This window comes from Mesitornis unicolor, unplaced genomic scaffold, assembly GCF_000695765.1.
Source record: "Mesitornis unicolor isolate BGI_N332 unplaced genomic scaffold, ASM69576v1 scaffold42410, whole genome shotgun sequence".
Classification (NCBI taxonomy): domain Eukaryota; kingdom Metazoa; phylum Chordata; class Aves; order Mesitornithiformes; family Mesitornithidae; genus Mesitornis; species Mesitornis unicolor.
In genome coordinates this window covers 1-20203 of record NW_010159703.1, presented here as the reverse complement: position 1 = coordinate 20203, position 20203 = coordinate 1, and the positions used below count along the sequence as shown (strand labels likewise).

The 20203-nt window shown below is 37.8% G+C and overlaps 1 protein-coding gene across 1 annotated transcript in view; it reads left to right on the top strand.

Annotated features, from left to right (window-relative positions):
- NUP205 (nucleoporin 205kDa) overlaps positions 1-18639 on the top strand; it is a gene marked incomplete at its 5' end in the record, with an annotated part of 43482 nt that extends 24843 nt beyond the window's left edge. The window contains 20 exon segments of the mRNA XM_010187504.1: positions 1-76; positions 1103-1177; positions 1909-2066; positions 2956-3036; positions 3901-4092; positions 5724-5994; positions 6416-6514; positions 7668-7816; positions 8553-8744; positions 8988-9109; positions 9645-9783; positions 9993-10119; positions 11078-11154; positions 12666-12794; positions 13356-13482; positions 14285-14451; positions 14858-14981; positions 15881-16009; positions 17102-17175; positions 18299-18639. The exon segment at positions 1-76 is cut by the window's left edge and continues 18 nt beyond it. Of these exon segments, the coding sequence (XP_010185806.1) occupies positions 1-76; positions 1103-1177; positions 1909-2066; positions 2956-3036; positions 3901-4092; positions 5724-5994; positions 6416-6514; positions 7668-7816; positions 8553-8744; positions 8988-9109; positions 9645-9783; positions 9993-10119; positions 11078-11154; positions 12666-12794; positions 13356-13482; positions 14285-14451; positions 14858-14981; positions 15881-16009; positions 17102-17175; positions 18299-18451 (2661 nt within the window).
- Positions 18640-20203: the final 1564 nt, after the last annotated feature.

The following is a 20203-nucleotide window of genomic DNA, read 5'->3' as shown; positions in this document are numbered from 1 at the left end:
CTGAACCGCCAGCGCTCCCACACACAGAGACTGCTGCATCTGCTGCTTGATGACATGCCTGTAAAACCATACTTGGGTAAGGGGAATCTATTGTAAGGGTAAACAAGCTTGAATAAATGGAAGTATGAGAGACTTCATTTGCATTCTTTTTTTCGGTAAGCTTGTTGACAGTTCACTTGTGATACCAGCTCTGGAGATAGGAAGAAAGATGATGGTTGTAGACTCCAAAGTTAAAGAAATCAGGGCATCTTTTTGTTCATTGCTGCTTTGTGTTTCGTTTTTGAAACATCTCACTGTATACGCTGATACAAAAAATAAACATAGTTTGTAGGGTAAGAGAGGGGAATAAAAAAAACAACAAACAAACAAAAAAACCCCATAAAAACTTATTTTGGGATGTTATCCAGAGTTGTTACTGTGTAGAGAAGATGGAGGTTCTGTCTTGGTAAACAGTTTTAAACAAAGTTTTCTCAGTCTTAATTTCTGTCTATCACACATTTTCAACTCTGTCACAAAAGACAGTAGCTATAGGTCAATTTGGCTTTTGACATTATGGCGTCACGCAAATGTTTTTTCATGTCAATGTTATGTAAAATGCACTGTTAAATAAAAAGGCAAGATTTCAGAGTTTCAGAACAGTGAATAAAGAGAAATAGAAATAGGTGGCAATAAAACTCTTTACATGAAGAAAATAAACAAAATAATTGGAAGATCTCATAATGGGTTGCAGCAGTGTGGTGGTTTCCCTCACTTTTATAGGTATGAACACTCTCTTCATCCTTGTTGGAGAGCTGAGTATGGGAAACTGCCCAGATACTCTACCATTTTAGTGTTCATGCAACCACATTATTCATAATGGAGGATAGGGTGTTTCTTTAGGCATTTCTAGTACTGCCTAATCTGCCTTTGATAATTGGCTAGCTTCTGTGAGATAAGTATTGTCTTCATTGTATTAACAGCCAAGGCTGTATTTGTATTAGAAGACTTTCATGTGGAAGGTTTTTCAGTTTGTGCTTTCTGTTTTTCTCAGTATTAATAAAGAAGGTGGTATTTTTCACTTCAGTGTTTTTAAAATTTATTTATTATTTTTCATTACCTTCAGCTGATGGTGAAGGAGGGATGGAAGATGAGAGTCGCTCAGTCAGTGGGTTTCTCCACTTTGATACTGCTTCCAAAGGTAAGCATTATGGCTGTTGATTATTACTTAGTAAAGTTTTTCTAGTCCTGAATGAGGAGAGGGCTGCCTTTAGAAAGGACACTTTGAAAAAGAAAGTAGTAAACTTTCTAAACAGCAGCAGTACATAGAACAGTTATTTTATTAGTGTGGGGGAAAAAATTAGTTTTAGAACCTTGATGTAGATGGTTGGAGTGGAAATTACTGGACTGGAACAGAGGTTAGAAGAATATATATTTAATTGTCTATGGGAGGGCAGAATGGGAGGATGGCAGACTATAAACTTACTGCTGACAGTAAAAACAGCAAGACTGTTGCTAAGGCTAAATATATTTGTATTTTCATGACAAAGAATATAAAACCCAAATAAATAACTTCATATTCCTTACAGTGTTTATAAGTTTCAACAGAAGACTGCATGGTTCTCATTGAAAACCAGCCTGCTTTTATTTAGGAGAAAAAAATTAAAATCCTGTGTTTGTAAATATGGGTTTACATGAATATATAACAGGAGAACAATACAGTATAACAGAAATTGAGAACTTAAGGCTTTAGGAAATGTTTATAAGCCCCTTATGTAAATAGATAGCACTTTTTGAAGATTTAATATTTGCTTTTGAAACTTTACACATTAAGATTTGGATTTACAAAGGTAAGTTAGGCTCCTATTGTAAAATCTTTTTATTTTCCTCTTGGTATTTCTTAATACAGTTTGAATTGATTTACATTTCCAGTGCGCAGGAAGATCTTAAGTATCCTGGATTCGATTCACTTCAGTCAGGACATTCCGGAGCCTTTACAACTGAACTTTTTTGACCGGGTTCAGATTGAGCAAGTCATTGCTAATTGTGAGCACAAGAATGCACGGGGACAAGTGGTCTGCAACGTCAAGGTGTGCAGTGATCTGTGTTCTCAAGTTGCATCTGCTTTTTATATCTTGATATTAATCAAAATGATGAGTGTATTAATAATACTTTGAAACTTGCTTTCACATTTAAAAATATAGCTGTTTCAGATATGTGCATGATTTATGCAAACTATTTGCATTAGTTTATTTCTTCTGCATTGCACGCACTGATTTCTCATTTGCAGTAGACAGATTAATCAGTTTAAGACACTTTCAGGAGATATATTCTATTTTAATGTTTTTCACATCTTGGAATGCCCAAGGGATATTGCAGATATGACATCTCCTATACGTAACTATGTAGTACTACATATGCACACACAATTATGTACAGAACATGGTTGTGCATTGCAGTAATTCTTACAGGCTGTAGTTAAGATAGTGCCACATTGTGAGGAGTTCTTGACAAGTGTGTGATAAACAGTCCTGAAAAATTTGTGATCTGAGAGACAAGGGACAAAGCAGGAGCAGAATGTAATGTGAAAGTCATCTTTATGGTCACAGGATCCAGCTATTCTGTATTGTAAAATGTATTTTAGACTTATGAGGACACAAACCCTTCCCTCTGTGCAAGAGGACTATAGTGGAGAAGGAAAGGTAGCACAATGTGTTAGAATAGCTTGTGAAAGAACAGAACTACTTAGGACCAGAAGGAAATGAATGAGTGGAAAAATGAGAAGAGCAGGGAGACAGCTAAAAGTACTGCAGTTATAAAGAATGAAGTATGGGAGAAACCTAAAAATATAACAAAACTTATTTGAATCTTAATCCTTCAATTGCATCTGTCATTATGTAGCCATCTCCTAAATACTTTTAGGAGGGACAAATACATCTTCCTTGTCCTTAAAGTTTCTTTATTGACTTTTATTTTCAGCACCTTCACAGAGTTCTAGTTGCAGAAGTCAATGCACTTCAAGGGATGGCAGCAATAGGCCAGAGACCCTTACTTATGGAGGTAAGTACAGAAAAAGTAAACTACTGTTTGTTGTTGCTCTTGGTGGATTTCATATATTGTCAAGCAGTAAGCTTTACTATGAAAGCTTGTGGATTTGAGTCTTAACTTTGAGTTAGTAATTCCTGATTGGGGGGGACGGACAAGACTAAAATTTGCTAAGATAAACTACTTCTTAACATACTGTTCTTCAAACAGCAGACCTGGAGTCTGTTTTCTTTTTTCTTGAACCTTTTCTTTCCCCATTTACTGGTAATAATTGCAGCTCCCGCCCCACTGAACAGAAAGCATTACACACTGATGTCAAGATGGGCTAGTGACAAGTACAATGTGTAGCAGCCAAATTAATCTTGCCTTTCCTTCATAAGGGATGCCAATTTATTTCTCCTTTCCTCTACACAGCTATAGTTTCAGTGAACTTGGGGCTTAATTATTTTCTGAGGTTCCTGGCATCTCTTAAATTTAGTTGAAATTGGCTAAGTGGATTTGAAAGATGAAGGATGAAGGAAAAATGACTCAGACTAAAATGGGAAGAAAATGCACAGACAGATTTTTCATAGTTGGTTTTGTTTTGATTTTGAAGTGTATGTTAGAAAATAATTTCCCTGGTTAAATTTTTCTGTTTATTTTTTCGTTTTGCTATGAGCTTGAAATGATGGAAAGGCCTTATGAAAAACAGCTCAAATGGATTGGTCTATCTTGTGTAATAAGTGATTATTAGCAGCTTGTTTCTGATAAGCTGAAGGCTTACCCTTTCTTTTTTTTTTTTACTATTACTAACAGATAAAATTGTCATCTTGAAATCTGTCTTTGGCATTAACTTCTTTTAGCATATTATAACTCAAGTTCTTTGTTGTGGGTTTTCAGGAAATCAACACTATCCTGCAGTATGTAGTGAAGCGGAACAAGCTGCTGCAGTGCCTCCATGCTAAGAAGCATGCGTTAGAGTCCTGGAGACAGCTGGTGGAAATTATACTCACTGCCTGCCCCCAGGATCTCATACAGGCTGAGGACAGACAACTGATTATCCGCGATTTATTGCAGGATGTGCATGACAAGGTAATGCTCTACTGGAAAACAACTCTCTCCTTGAACTCTGTTGCTGTATCTGTTTACGTGAAAGAGAAACTACTCTTCAAGTAGTATTTTTGATTGTAACATCCCCCCTGCCCCCCTCCCCCCAAATTGTCTGCCTTTAGTATTATTTTTAGTTTTCTGATTGCTACTATGCTGAAGTTGAATGCACTCTGGACAGAGGGGATACTCTATATTCTTGCATAGCTACTGTTGAACTATGGACCATGTATTGACAAATTTCAGACATTTCAGTATAATCCAGTATGGTGGTAGTCTGGAAAGGATGTGTGAGAGGGAAACTGCCCATTTTGATGAGAAACATAGAAGGACTCAGGGAAGGGATGAAGGCAAACAGTACTGCAGTTTCTGATTTGCTGCATTTAGATGACTCACTGCTGCTGCTTTTGAAAGATGAGTGGAATTGAGCTCAGGGTAGAAAAAAGGAGAGATTTTACAATTAAAGGGCTTTTGGAAATGAGAGTTTGTTTTATCTTAAAATATTTAAAATATTTAAAAGTCTAGGTAGTTTACTGTTGAATTATTATAGTAGTAATTTTTGAGACAGACTAGGCAGTTAATACTGACCCAGCTATTCTCAAAGACAAAATTTAATGACGGATCCTTGTATTGTTTAGGCTGCTAGGGCATTTTGTTTTCTTTATTGTGAGAGTTATGCTGTTTGTAGTTCTCCTCCTGATTAGACAGGTTGTGTTTTGAGACAAGTTGTGTTTTGACAAGTTGTTTGTTTCCATCAGAATGTAATATTTTGGAATTTTTTGTTGTTATTTCCATTATTTTTTCTGTAGGAGTTACCTAAAAACTCTTTCAGTTGAATGCTGGTTTTGTTCTTTATGTGAATAAAATTTCAAAAACCAGGAAACAAGGGAGGCCTTTGCTAGTCAAAGGAATTTTTCTTTTCTAAAATCTTTACAGAGCAGAAATTTCATACCTTCATTTTTTTAAGTACTTGACTTTTAGTGAAGACTTTGAGAAAACAAAGATCAATATTTTCTTTTGAAAATAATTGCTCTCTTGTATTCAACAGCTGTATTGCTTAAAAGAAAAGCTTGAGTGTCAGTAATAGAGACATGGTTTGCCTTTTAAGTGATGAAATAAACTAAAATAGTAAATGCTGAGTTCTCATTAGTGTTTCTCCACATTGTCTTAAATGCTCCTTTGATGCTCATCCTTTTGAGTTTTCTAAACTGTATCTTCATATTTTAATGGAAATAGTTTTCTTAAGTAGCTGTAAAGCCAAGAGTATGTCCGTTGTTCTTCCCCTAGCTTAGGTTTAGCTATTTTACTAGTAAAGCAACTCAGATGTCAGCATGTTCCCTCCCTTTTCCCCATCCAAATTTTAATTATTATCCTGCCTGTGCTCTGTGTAAATAAAAAGGAAGGCTAATGGTCTTCTCAATTAAATTGTGGTCAACTCATCTTTCTGTACAGGTTTCTGATGCTACTTATTTAGATTTGTTTTAAATAATGCCATGTTAACAAAATCATTATGCATACATAAATGTAATAGCTGTGAGAGGCTAAATTAATTGCTTTAATAGCTCATGAAATCAGACACTTTTCTATTTTTTTTTTCCTCCTTCTTCTGTATTAAGATCCTGGATGATGATGCAGCTCAGGAGTTGATGCCAGTGGTGGCAGGGGCTGTGTTTACCCTGACTGCCCACCTGAGCCAGTCTGTGAAAACCGAGCAGAAACAACCACTTGCACTCCCTATGACAGGACGGTCCCAATATGTCTTGATGCTGGATGGTTCTTTTACCTCATCACCTGGCTCTGAGAGCATATGCATGGGTTTTGCTTCCATTGGTGACTCCTCCCTCCACATCATCTTAAAAAAGCTGCTGGATTTCATTTTGAAAACAGGTGTGTTGACCTTTGCAGTGCATGTGTGGGATTTCCAAGTGCCACGAGTAGAAAGATGCTTCCTGTTACTGCAGTGAGGACTTTTATTGCAGTGAATTAGGTGGATCTTACATGATTAAATGTTAGTAACATAACTTAGATCTACAAAACAAAAAAATATAGGCATACTATTTTTTAATCTGAAAAACAAGTCAAAGAGAGATGTGTAAATATTGCCACTTTTTAGGAGCAGCATAAACTTGCTGAATTTATTCACAAATACACTTTTATGTGAATGATAGAACTCTGACTTAAGAAATCTATTTGGTTTATTTATTTCTGCCAGTATTGCCATAAGAAAGTTAAATTAAGTGCCAATGGAAGACGATGTTACAGAATTTACATCTATTTGGTTTTCATTATGAATGTTTCTTGTGAACAGGTGGTGGCTTCCAGAGAGTGAGAACGCACCTTTATGGATCACTGCTTTATTATTTGCAGATTGCCCAGAGACCAGATGAACCAGACACTTTAGAAGCAGGTATGATCCAATTGTATTATGGAAAAGAACAAAAAAACCTCCTATTTAAACCTGAATGGTACAGTTTCTGCATGCTGAGTTATCTTCTGGAAATAGATTATGTAGATAGAAACTATCTTAACTCCAAGAGCCCCTGAAATTAGTTGCTTATGCTAAATGATGTAAATCATCCTCTATTCTGACCAGTCTAGCTACGTGTGCATTCAAAATGTGTTGTTCTGGGTGAGGATATTCAACTTCTGGCACTAAAGAAGATATTTCATTTGTGTCCATTTAAAGCTATAAATATTAATTACTTGGACCTACTTGAGAACAGTTACAGCTGTAGAAATGTACTGCCTCCACATCTATATATACACTCATACCACAGTGATCCTGTTTAAAGAAAAAACAACCCAAAGATTTTTTTAAAATATTCTTTCTCTTCCTTTAGCTGAAGACCTCTAAGGAGGAAACAAACAAACAAACAAGCATCACTCCTGCCCCCAAAAAATAGGCATAAAATAAGCCAGCCAGGGTTGCTGCTTAACCAGAGACCTTATGGTGAATTTCACATTCTCTCTGTTAATAGATTAAATACTTGATTTTTCAGTGTTTCTAATCACTGTTTCATCTCAGAGCTTTGACAGGGATTGAAAAACAACCTTGGGGCTTGTCTCTGTGCATGCAGACTCTTACTGCTATTGCTTGATCAGCATTTTGAGCTACAGTAGTAAAAATACCTTTGAATTTGTTATGACCTCGTCATAGTTCATTGCTGGCTTTGGATTCAGCCCTTTCCCACTCGAGTCACCTTTTTACTTCCCTTCAAAACAGAATGTTTTGGTCCCAGTGAAAGTTCTTGGGCCTAATAATCTGCTTAAAATTATTCAGATTCAATTAATGTAATGTAAAATATAAATCTGCATGGATGTGTATGTGTACAGGCACATACTTTTTTTGTTTGTGCTGGCTGGCCTATGTGTGATATTCAGGAAAGAATGAATTTGTAGGAAAGCATTTGCACTTCATTCAAAAATCCATTTTTTTGGGCATTTCTGTTGTGAGGTAGAGAGTGGCCTGAAGGACGTAGCCTGGGGTGTACTGTAGCTAAACTAATTCTAAGCTGCCCATCTTCTTTGCATTTTTCACTTGTTTTACTTGCTTTTTGCAGCTAAAAAAACAATGTGGGAACGGCTGACAGCTCCTGAAGATGCATTTAGTAAATTGCAACGAGAAAACATGGCAATTATTGAGAGTTACGGGGCAGCTCTCATGGAGGTTGTCTGTCGTGATGCTTGTGATGGTCATGAGATAGGCCGGGTAAATAAAGCTGTTTCTTTACAATTGCTGTTGTGTTTGTTTTAAAGAACATTTTACTACTGTGCAGAGAGGGGAAATGTCAGGAGGTCAAACGAGAACATTTTTTGTAGATAATTAATCTCTTTCACATTTCTCTCCTCCCACTCACCCTTCAGCTGTTGAAAGTAAGGGCATACATGCGTATTATTATTTTTTCCCTCAAACTCTGTCCTATTGTTTAAAAATAAGGGTAGCAAGCACTGCTGCAAAATATTGTAGGCAAGACCTGCTGTGGCATTTATTTGTTAGTATTTTTAAATCATGGATTTACTGGTTTATTTTCTCACTTTGAGAATATTTGGTGACTTCTGGAAGAAATAATTTCTGATAATAACTTCAGAAGACAGGAATCTAGTTGGAATGCAAACTGATTTTAAATAGTAATAGTGCTTGTAGCAATACTTCATGAAAATATTTTGGCATAGTTATTGGTCAACAATATCTAATACTTTGCTAAAGAAAATAAGAGAAAAGGTAACTGGCTTAGACTATACTAAAATATCAAGAAATCATAAAATATTCTTCACGTAAAGGATTGCAACTGTAGTGCAGAAATGCATCCTGCTTTTAAGAAGCTGTTAGAAGCAACTGCTTAGCATTTGTATTTCTATGTATTTGTTAAAAATCTCATTGATCTCACAGATTGAATTTTGATTTTTCTTATTACTGGGTTTTTTCTTTTCTTCCCCCATCCCAGATGCTGGCATTGGCTTTGCTTGATCGTATTGTTTCAGTAGACAAGCAGCAGCAGTGGCTGCTGTATCTCTCTAACAGTGGCTACCTGAAGGTGCTTGTGGATAGCCTAGCAGATGATGATCTGACTCTTCAGAGCTTGCTCACACCTCAGCCCCCTCTACTTAAAGCACTGTACACCTACGAGTCCAAAATGGTAACAGTACTTCAGAAATTATTTTTGTTGTCTGGTGGTTGGGTTTCAATTTGATTTTTTTTTTTTTTTTCTGGTTTGGGTTTTTTTAATGAAAGTTGTTTGATTATGCTTCATGTTGATTGTATTCAGAGATATTTTACTGAAATTATAATATTTGAAATTATGCAAAAATCAAGACAGAAAATAGTTGTGATAAGTCTCATTGTGCATCTCCAATACTTATCCTTCTCTGCTCTTCTCAAGGCATTCCTCACTCGAGTGGCTAAAAGCCCGCAAGGGGCATTAGAGCTGTTACGGTCTGGAGTGATCGTGAGGCTGGCACAGTGTCAAGTGTATGACATGCGACCTGAAACAGACCATCAGGGGTAAGTCTTGGTTGCCCAGCTGATTTTAAAACACTGGGGATTCAAACACTTGGGAAAAACCTAAGACTTAAACAAGTAGTCTCTTTAAAAGTGCCAATGGGATGTGTAAGATTGTATGAAATCTACAGGACATTTGTAGAGGACTGTATTTATCGGTTTCTTTAGACTGAAGCACACCTCTTCCTAAAATACCCATGAATATTTAATTTTATTAGTAAAGAAAACAGATGTCATATTTCTTCAACAAACTAATCTGATTTAATGTAGTATAGTAAAAAAAAGTAATTTTCTCTACTTAGAGAAAATGTCTGGCAGCAGCTTTATGGGTAAACTTCAGTAGCTGTGTATCATAACTTAGTTGCTTTTCAAGTATAAACTCAGTTCAAGTACAGACCTATTATTGAAATATGAATGTCTGCAGGTTCTTGAGGGTGACTGTAGGCTGAGGCTCTGCCTTGCTAGTGGGCTTCACTTTTCTTGCACTGTTTTATCTTTTTTTTTTTTTCTTTTCTTTCTTCTTTTTAAACCTCTTAAGAATGTATGGAATGAGAGATCCCCCAGTCTTCATTCCAGCTCCAGTGGAACGTTATCGCCAGATTCTTCTTCCAGCTCTTCAACTGTGCCAAGTGATCCTCACATCCAGCATGGCACAACACCTGCAAGCAGCAGGACAGGTAAATTCCAAGAAATGTTAAAGTATCACTGCTATTGCTCATTCAAAGAAATTATGTGTCCTTTTGCTCTGACAGTAATTTTTTTTTTAAAAATCCCATCCTCACTGGTATGTGAAATCACTTTAAAATTCTCCAAAAGCATTGCTGCTTCTCTGTTCACTGCTAAATTCTGAGTAATTCGTATTTTCTCTTTTCTTCTTGTGGTACAGGTTTTGCAGTTTCTAATTTCCCATTCAGATACTATCCAGGCAATCCTGAGGTGTCAAGATGTTAGTGTTGGATCTCTCCAGGAGCTGGCCTCCCTGACAGGGATAATCAGCAAGGCAGCTTTGCCTGGTAGGAACCGCAGTTTTGAAGTCTTTTAGCCCCATCTGCATGAATATCAGGCTTTGTTTTCTATGAAGAAATAGTAAGACATCTAAGGGGATATCTACTACAATACAGAATTTCCTTTACATGTAGAGCTCTGGGAAAACAAATGTTAAATCATTGATGTTGAAGTAAGTACGGTAGATTCGCAGTGGACATAGCGGCCTCATCAGTATGTATTTGATGTCCCACTTTCTTTTCATTATGTCACCTGACAGTAAGTACTTTTTGTCTTTGAGATGACTTGCAAATAGTAGTGTTCAAAGTGCATGTGGGGTCTTCAAAAGAAATTTTCATTCAGCAAATTCTGTGACTGAGAAAATGAAGACAAAAAATTGTTTGCATGCTTGTATCTTTGTTAATCTCTTCTCCGGTTTTATTTATTTAAAAATGAGAAGTTCCAGGGAGAAGCACTGTGGATTACCATACTGACATTTCTCTTGGGTGACTTATCTTCACAGAGGAGTAATAATTATTGTGATGGATATAGTGATTTCTTCTGCATGCTAGAAGACTTGTTTACCATTTCAAAATAACATCTCTATTTTGATTTAATGGCTTTCTTTGATCTGGAGAGATGTCTGACTACAATAGAAAGGAGTGCAGAGCTGTAGGTGGAGCCCAAAACTTTCTTTGCTTACAGTATACTGAGCTTTGCACAACAGCTGCAATTTTCATGCTACCCTCCCCTCCTCCCCCCTGCCTTTTAATTACTCAAAGCAGTAAGCTACATGCTGTCATGCATCGCCTAGTAGCTGCATTCATAGCTGAATATTTTCCTCAAACAATGTACAAAATCTAAGTTGTATGTTTGTCTGAAACTTTTCTGATCAGTGCTTTTATTTAAATGTATATGCTGCATAAATCTGTTTATTTTAAACAAAAAGGCCCAATCAGTTAATTTAATGGCTCTATCTTTTATCAGGACTGCTAAGTGAGCTGGACATTGATGTTAATGAAGGGATGCAGGTGGAGCTGCAAGGACATATAGGCCGATTTCAGGTAATCAAGTTGTATATTTAACACTTTTCCTTCTAGAGTTCTGTATGTAGAGGAGTTTTTTTCCTGGTTTTGTACTCTGACAAGTAGCAGTTATGAAAGAGATGTTTTCCACCATAAGGAAGAATGTGTGGTGGTCTAGGGCTTTTCTTGGAAGGTGGTGGTGGTTTGTGTGAGAATGGTGGCTTGTGTGGTGTGTGGTTTTTGGTGGTGCATTTTTTATCTTGCTTTTTTTCCCCACTAAGCAAATAGAAAAGGTAACTTTTGGCAACATGAAAGTTGTCAGGGACCTCGTTTCCCTCCCTGGCTTATGTCGAACAGAAGAATTTGAGGTCAATACCAAAGCATGTGAAGTAATGCAGAAATACTTTGTTACTGCTTTTGCTGCAAGCTCAACAATTTGAAGTATCAAACATGCTAGCATTCTATTTCTTGCCTCCTCTTCTAAAAATAATCCTGCATTAGAAAACGGAATGAAAGCCAAGAAAGAGTAAGTCTTGCTCAAAAGGTATCATTGCAGACCTCTTTACAGCTCAGTGTTCAGCATCCAGCAATGTTTTTTAAGGATTGCTGTTGAGCAAGGACTTTCATAAAGAAATATTTCACTGAAAACCATCTGTAGAAAGGGCTGCTCTATCATTTACTTCTTCTGGTTGCAAGAGAAGGATGTGTTGTCTGACACTTTGATAGTAAGCATTAGGCTGACCAGCCTGAAGCAAAGTAGCAAGCTGTAAATGACTGCTGTAATGCTGGTGTGCTTGGTATTCTGCTGCATCACGACAGCAGGAAATTCCCATGGTTTCCCAAGTTTTTGTTTGGTTTTTATTATACGGATTTTTAATTAGTTCATCTGAAAACTGAGATGCTCTGAGCAAAATTGTGTGAATCAGTCCTCTGTTACTGTAACTCTTCAATCTACTTTGTCCTGTTATTTTCATCACGTAATAAAAGTATTTAAGTGTTTTATTCTTCCCCAAAAGTAATTAACAAAAGATCTTTAATCTTTGATATATTTTTTGTCATTCCACACAAAACCGATATAACCTGAGCCACTTTGGTGCCACATGTAAGCTAAAAGCAAATTTCTTGATTGTTATTTATTTTAATTAAACTACTGAATTGGTATTTGCACTCTGTCGAGCTTCTTATCTTCATATCCAGATTTTGGTAGTTTTTCTATATAGGTAATGGTGTTTTAAGTGGGAATGGGTAAACCTAAACTGTGATGGATGCTAGTCAGTATAATAGTCCAGAAGAGACATAAGACAAAGTTGTGAACTTTTGAATTGCATTCATTTCTCAAGGAACTGTTTTAGGATGCCATTGATTTTTAAATTAATTAAAAGTGGGTTAAAACTTTGTGTTTTAAAATTTAAATTTCATTTACAAAGTGCTATAAGTTTTATCCACACTGCTCTTTTGCTATTGTGCTTTAAGGGATAAATATCATTTAAATGGAAAGAATAATGCACTTCATTGATAGAGATAATCAAAATGTTCATTTCTTATGGCAGCGTCAGTGCTTAGGACTTCTAAGTCGGTTTGGTGGCTCAGACAGACTACGGCAGTTTAAACTGCAAGATGACAACGCGGAGGGAGACAGAGTGAACAAGAGGGATGAAATTGAGTTGGCCATGCAACAGGTGAGGACTCAAGAGGCTGCTAGAACCTTGTCTCAAATTGTGACATTCTACCTGCTGTGCAGATTTGTGTAGTTCTCACACTATCATATGACAGTGGTAATGCTCTACGCTGTTTTTAGTTTGGTATAGGATCCCTCATTTTATTACTATTTAAAGCAAACCTTAAAAATTTGGTCACTTAAATTTGCATTAGCAACCATTATTGCTTTGGATACAAACTTGTAAACTTTGAAGCCTTAAATTGACCAGAAGTTTTCAAAATAAAGGCTGGGTATAGAGGGCAATGGCTAACACTACGTTAGAGCCAAAGGGAAGTTAAAATTGAGCAGCAGTTTTAACTAGCAGGTCTGTTAAAGAGGCACGATTGCAAGTCCTAGGCTTGAAATAGAAGAGAAGCTCTAACTGGTCAGAAAAGATGATAATCACATTCTGGTGAGAAAAGAGAGCAAAACACGTCGTTATTGACATTTATCCATTTAAAATTTCATGCTCCAAAGCCTGTGGATACTGTAACTGACATGCTGTCGGGTTGTTTGTTTTTGTTTTTTTTTTTTTTGGCAGATCTGTGCAAACGTGATGGAGTACTGCGAGTCACTTATGTTGCAAAGCGCCCGTAGTTTCCAGCACACTGTTTGTCTGTTTACTCCTAGCCTATCAGAATCTACCAACCGAGATGGGCCTCGTCAGGGTGAGAGTTTTGGTTTGCTGTTTTATGAGGCTGAATGGTGTGATGTTAGGGCTAGTAGAAGATAATGAACCAGAGACTGTAGTTTCACATACACTTTAAGTCACTTTATGCCACTACTGCAGCTGCCCATTTTCTAAATATGTAACACATGCTTGTGCAGCCTTGCACTAAGCCAAATTGGGAAACTAATCCAAGTTAAAATGAATGTGACCAAAAAATCCTTTTTAAATCACTTCCTAAGGCAGCCTTAGAAACACATAGATTGGGAAAAAATGTGTATGTAAATAAAGAGCACAAGACAGTAGAAGGTGTGGATTTCTTCTTTTAAACATCTGTGCCAGATAACATTATGTGAAACTAGGATCTCATTTATGACGTGCAAGATGTGTTTTGATGCTGACTGGAACTCTTCGTGAGGTCACATGCAAGAGTTTACAGTGTGCTATTATGCAGCTGAATGGCTAAAATATTTAAGTCGTAAGTCTTTTGGTCCAGTTATATATCATGTGTTACACTCAGCACTGTGCTATGCTGACTGCCTTCTAGTGCTGCAACCACAGAACTTGTTGCCTAGGTTTTCATTTGTATTACTTTTGACACAGAAGCATAAAATAGAAACTTGCCAGTGCTTTCATGTCTTTTACTACTTTATTGATGGAGAGCATACCTTACTGATTTCTTGAGTTTTTTGTTCTATTTTGGTTTGGTTTGGGATTTTTTGTTTGGGTGGGGTTTTTTTGGGTTTTTTTTGTTTTTTTTGTTTTTTTTTAATTTATCATAACTTGGTCATTATCTTTTCTAGATACGCAAGCACCAGTGGTCCCATACTGGCGTTTGCCTGGCTTGGGCATTATCGTCTACCTGCTGAAGCAGAGCACTAGTGATTTCTTCAGTTACTATGACAGCCATCGTCAGAGTGTTAACAAACTGCAAAATGTGGAGCAACTCCCACCAGATGAAATAAAAGAGGCAATAGTTCTTCTGACTCTGTAACCTTTGTATTTGTGACTTAGACATAGCTGTAACAGAGATTCCAAAGCATCTTCGATAAATAAACAGTTCCAGTTCTTATGCATATTCCTTTCTACTGCTGATGAAGGGGTCCACAGAATGAGTGAACTAAACCTTCAGGGAAAATATTGGGCTAAACTTTGTAAAAGTTGTGATTTTCTTTATAGTTGCTTGAGTAATTTGCATGTAATTTCTCCATTTTTTGATCAGCAAGGTTACGCAAATTCAAAGTAGAGAGTGGAGTTTTGAAGAAACAGTTGCTGACAAGGAAGTTCTAGATATTGATAAGTAACTTTATTTGCTTATTTCTTTTTATGCTCTGGGATTTCTATAATATTTTTGTTTTTCCTTTTTCTTATCACAGCTGTGTCAGTCAGTTATGCCAGCTGGGGTTGACAAAATCTCCACTTCCCAAAAATACGTTTTGGCAAGGCGACGCCTGGTGAAGCTAATAAACAACCGAGCCAAGCTGCTTTCCCTCTGTTCTTGTATCCTTCTAAAACTGAAATGACCCTCAAGGAGATGCTCTAGAAAAGCAAAGAAGTAGGAAGAGGGTTTTTACCCAGATTTCTGACCACTTCAAACACTTTTGGCAAAAAGGAAATTTGAAATACTGAAAATTAAATTAGGAAAGGGGGTATTGTTCTGCTACTGTTAGAATGTAAATATTTTCAAGTTAGTGATTCCCATTGTGGAGACCCTGCTAGGACTTTCTGCAACATTATGGAGGAGTTATTACAGCCCAGCTCTTCAATTCAGTATCCAGACCCACTAAACATACACATACATACAAGTGTGGTGGAAGAAATGTTTTGCAAAACAATTGTGAGGTGCCTGTCGGAGCATCTGGAGTTTCCAGTCTTACAGTCAACCTTGCATAAACCTGATCTCGTAAACACTAGTAGTTCTATGGAAATAACCAGTCACACACAGAATAATTGTGTGCAACGGATCAGAATTTTCCTCTGAAACCTCCTTTGGGAAAGATGTGCTCCTGCAGATTTAAGCTGTTGTAATTTAAGATGTTACTGCCATCTCCAGCTTTATAACCTCAGCTTTAATTCACTGTCTCGGCAACTGAGCTGCCATTACAAATCACATGAGCACTCATGCTCTGCCATGGCGTGGTGCTGGTTTAAAGCCTCTTCAGGGTGAGCAGCAGTCGCTGGCATGACCCAGGCAGCTCTGTACTGAGCCAGGTAAGGAGACTGCGGGTGCCCCACTACCAAGCCATAGGAGTGGGGGTGAGAAGCTTCTGCTGGAAGAGGTGACAGATGTTAGCTCAACCATCTTTCAGCCACTTCAAAGCGTACAAATACTCCCATATAGTAAATGTACAATCTAAAGAAAACAAAATTTAGATTCCTTCACTTGAATGTGTCTCCAGATATTATAGAAACGTGTCTCTTCATTCTTTGGCGTCATCTGGAACACTATCTACTTCTTTGCACACCCACTGACTCTCAGGACTCGCTTCTGTCCTCCAGGATGTCATTTAAGAAAGGAAGGCTGCAAGGTAAAATTTCTCAAACATCGAAGTGCCTTTGAATAACTTCTAATGGTTAACTTTACAACCGATTTGCTGCTACTAATATTTTTCCACTTGCAACCAAAATATCTTTTATTAAACGTATTTGGCATACCTTTGGATTTTCTGCTGGAGAATTAGCGATAGAAACATTGTTGAGTCACAGACTTTTAGGTTTTGTCTGTTACACACAACCTCCATGGGAAAGTAAAATTAACTATTTTTTTATTTCTGTTTTTCAAACCAAGGGAAGTTCAAATAATATATTTTGACCAGTGTTTCAAAACAATTTCATTGAATCATCGAATGGTTTGGATTGGAAGGGACCTTAAAGATCATCCAGTCTAACCCCCTTGCCATGGGCAGGGACACCTCCCACCGGCCCAGGTTGCCCAAAGCCCTGTCCAACCTGGCCTTGAACACTTCCAGGGAGGGGGCATCCACAGCTTCCCTGGGCAACCTGTGCCAGTGTCTCACCACCCTCACAATAAGGAATTTCTTCCTAATATCCAGTCTAAATCTGCCCTCTTCCAGTTTAAAACCATTCCCCCTCATTCTATCACTACCTGCCCTTATAAAAATCCCTTCCCAGCTTTCCTGTAAGACCCCTTCAGGAACTGGAAGGTCACAATAAGGTCTCCCCAGAGCCTTCTCTTCTCCAGGGTGATTTACAGGAAAGTATTTCAATATAGTAATTTAAGATGAAATTAAGCACTAAAATTAATCTCGATGGTTTTAAAAGTATTTTTAGCATTGTAGGCACCATTGATTCATCAGATTAAGGTTGTTGACTTTTGGTTTGAAAAAAAAAAAAAAGGAATGGAGGGAAGTCAGAAAGGAAGAAGTGATATCTGTGAAGGAGTTTTTTGCTTAAAGTGGCATGCTGTGTGATCAAAATTATTGAAGGTTCTTAACATATCTTTTCTAAATTTTTTTTACTTAGATGATTTAGTGTAACTTTGAATGCACATGTTTACTGGCCAGTTTGGAAGACTGTGTTTTAAACGCATTTTATAACTGAATGTGGAAAAGATGGTGTGGAGCAGCCAACATAATTTAAGCATCTCATTTTCTCCCTAGACTCTTTTGGTTCAGAGCCTGGCTTGGATTTCAGTAGTGGACTGAATCGAGTGAGCCAGCACGATATAGAACAGGTGAGACGTGACAGTGTGCTGAGCAGCACAGAATGCATTTGGTACAGCTATTGGGAGCAGTCTGGCTGCAGTTTTCCCACCTCTGAACAACTTCCACCAACAGGACAGAACTTAATATAGAATTAAAGACATTTTGCAGAATTTCTTTGAAAAGTATTATGAAGCAGGTGACAGCTGTGCTGCTGCACACATACTTTCAAGTCTCAATAGAAAAAACTAAATGAAAAATGAGCTAGACTTGCAAAAGAATCATTTTTCTCTTGTAAACCAGTCAATCCATAGGTATTTTTTTTAATAATAGCTTTCTGAAAACCTCAGTTATGCTTGAAAGATTCCCAATATGAGAGCACGATTCCCCATTTTCTGTCATCTTGTAGCTGTTTACTACAGGTCAGCTGCAGCCAGGCTGTACAGAAATGAGATTGAAAAGGGTAACAAACTGAGGAGACTGAAGTGTGAATGCTAGCAAAGAAGTGATTTCTGCTTACACAGCAATTTAATAATTTGTGTAGATTTGATGCAGAGGTAGCAGAAAAAAAAATTTTATTAATAAATCCTACTGACACTTGTTTGTGCAGAAAAAAACCCTGTTCTCAAAAACCTGTGCAGTTTCAAGTACCTTTAAGATCTAGAATTACAAGAACAGTTGTGTGCGTGCTCTGTGATGAGGCATCGGTCTTACTTCATTTGTTCATTGACTGTTTTACCTACGTATTAATGAAAAAATATTGTCTATGCATATGGACTAACTCCTAAACAGTCCTTAAAGGAGTAGGAAGATTTTGTATGACTGTAACTGAAGAAACTGAATTCTATAAGACTGTGTTTAATTCCTAAAACTTGGACAGGTTTTAAGGTGGTAATATTTGGATAATCTAAGGGCTGAGTCACCCAAAAACCTCTGTAGAAAGGCTATCCATAAAGTAATTTAGAGAGAGAAACATAAGGGAAGAACGCAAGTAATACTTACTAGGGGAGTCAGAACAAACCCCCATAGTTTTGAAAGTGGTTCAAAGAATAAATCACGGTAAAAGGGTTGACGGGCAGTTGATGATGGATAAGCAGACACTTCAGAAAAAGATTTTTTTGTGTGGTTGACTGCAACAAATCTCTGTTTTTTCAGCTTCAGACTGAAGCCAGCAACAGCTTTGGTGAGTCTCTGCAGAAGAAGCTTCTGGACATTGAAGGGTTGTATTCTAAGGTTCGGTCAAGATACACCTTTATTCAAGCTCTTGTCAGACGTATCCGTGGACTCCTACGGCTGTCAAGGACCTAAAAGACTGCTACGTGGTGCTTGCCCCTTGAAGTGGTGTTCTAGGGCAGGCCGCCTGGGTCATCAGATTTTATAGATCATCCATTTTCTAAATAATGTCAAATATTTTGTTACCTTTTTTTCTTATCCCTATGGATCAGTTTTGTGTATTCTTTCCTACTGCTCCCAACTTGACAGGAAAAATAAAGCATTGTTTCTAACTGAGCTATGATTAGTGTAAAATTTCAAGCAAGAAAGAATTCTAATGGAGGACACAAAGCAAACGCAAGTTCTGCAACTGTGATGACATTACAGCTATGGATACTTTCAGGAAGGAAAACCAACAAAAACATCTTTCTTTATGCTGGTCTTGCTTCACACACAGGTTGATTGAAAACAGGGGGGGTCAACTTTCAGCACTTGCAGACTCTGATCACTCTGGTGTGGATTCTGTATGAAAGTGACCATTTTGCACTGAATTACTTGCTCCTGCTTTCTGTTGTCGTGCTTTTTTTTTCAGCTGACAGAAGCACAGGCTTTTGGGGCAAGTCTAGATAAGACAAAAAAAAAATCCATGGAAAGTCCTGGAAGGTGACTGCCTGAGCTTTGGAAGAGTAAAGTTCTCTGTGCTGTTCTTGCCAGAACAGGAGTGAAAGACAGAATGAAATCAATGAGGAAGAAGCAAGCGTGCCTGAATGGTAGATTGGTTCTGGAGTTACAGCAGAGATCCTTGAAGTCACTTCTGTAAAAAAATAAAAACAAACAAAAAAAAACAAACCAAAAAACACCCACCCAAAAAAACCCAAAAAAGTGCAACCACTGATTATTGACATGAGATCTGCTGCCTTTGTCTTACTACAGTCTGATCTTGAAGTCCTGTTTTCCGTGTGTGCCTTGTAAACTCTGTCTCCCCTGAATTTTCATTGCTTAGTATTTCGCAGTTTTTATGATTTTGCACTTACTAATTACGTGAACTACATTATCTTTTGTGCAGGGATGACGACAGCCCTGCTATCAGATGGTGATTAGCTGTTCTGTAGGAGCAGCTCGATAGGAATGGCTTACACAGTTGGACTTTGGTCATTATCAGCATGTTTAGTTTTTTTTTCTTCATCTTAGTGAAAAACAGGAACTAATGCACAGTTTCTCATTAAAGACAAGAATGTAACTGGAATTCTGCTGGCAGCGGAATTCACTGCACTTCAGAAAACATCACTGTGGTAACCAGCTGGTTGTCGTGTTGAATTTTGGTAACATTTTTCACAGAATGGCAGGAGTGTGAAGTGACCTCTGAAGATCACCTTGTTTAACCCCCACTCCTAGAGCAAGATCACCTGAAGTTCACACAAGAACATATCCAGGCAGGTTTTGAATGAAGACTCCACAACCTCTCTGGGCAGCCTGTTCCAGTGCTCTTGTACCCTCACAGTTAAAAAGTTTTTGCTTATGTTTAAGTTGAGCATCTTGTGTTGTAGTTTGTGACCACTGCCCCTTGTCCTGTCGCTGGGCACTGGTCCCATCCTCCTGACACTCGCCCTTTCAGGTATTTATAAGCGTTAATGAGGTCCCTCCTCGGTCTCCTCCAGGCCAAGCAGACCCAGCGCTCTCAGCCTTTCCTCATCTGAGAGCTGCTCTATTCCCCTCATCATCTTCGTGTTTCACCCGACTCACTCCTGTTCGCTCCATCGTCTTCAAGCAGGAAACGGCGCGCGGCCGCGGGAGCTGTTCCCTACTCAGGGTCGAAAGCGCAGCGCGGTCGCCTCTTTTTGGGGCGTG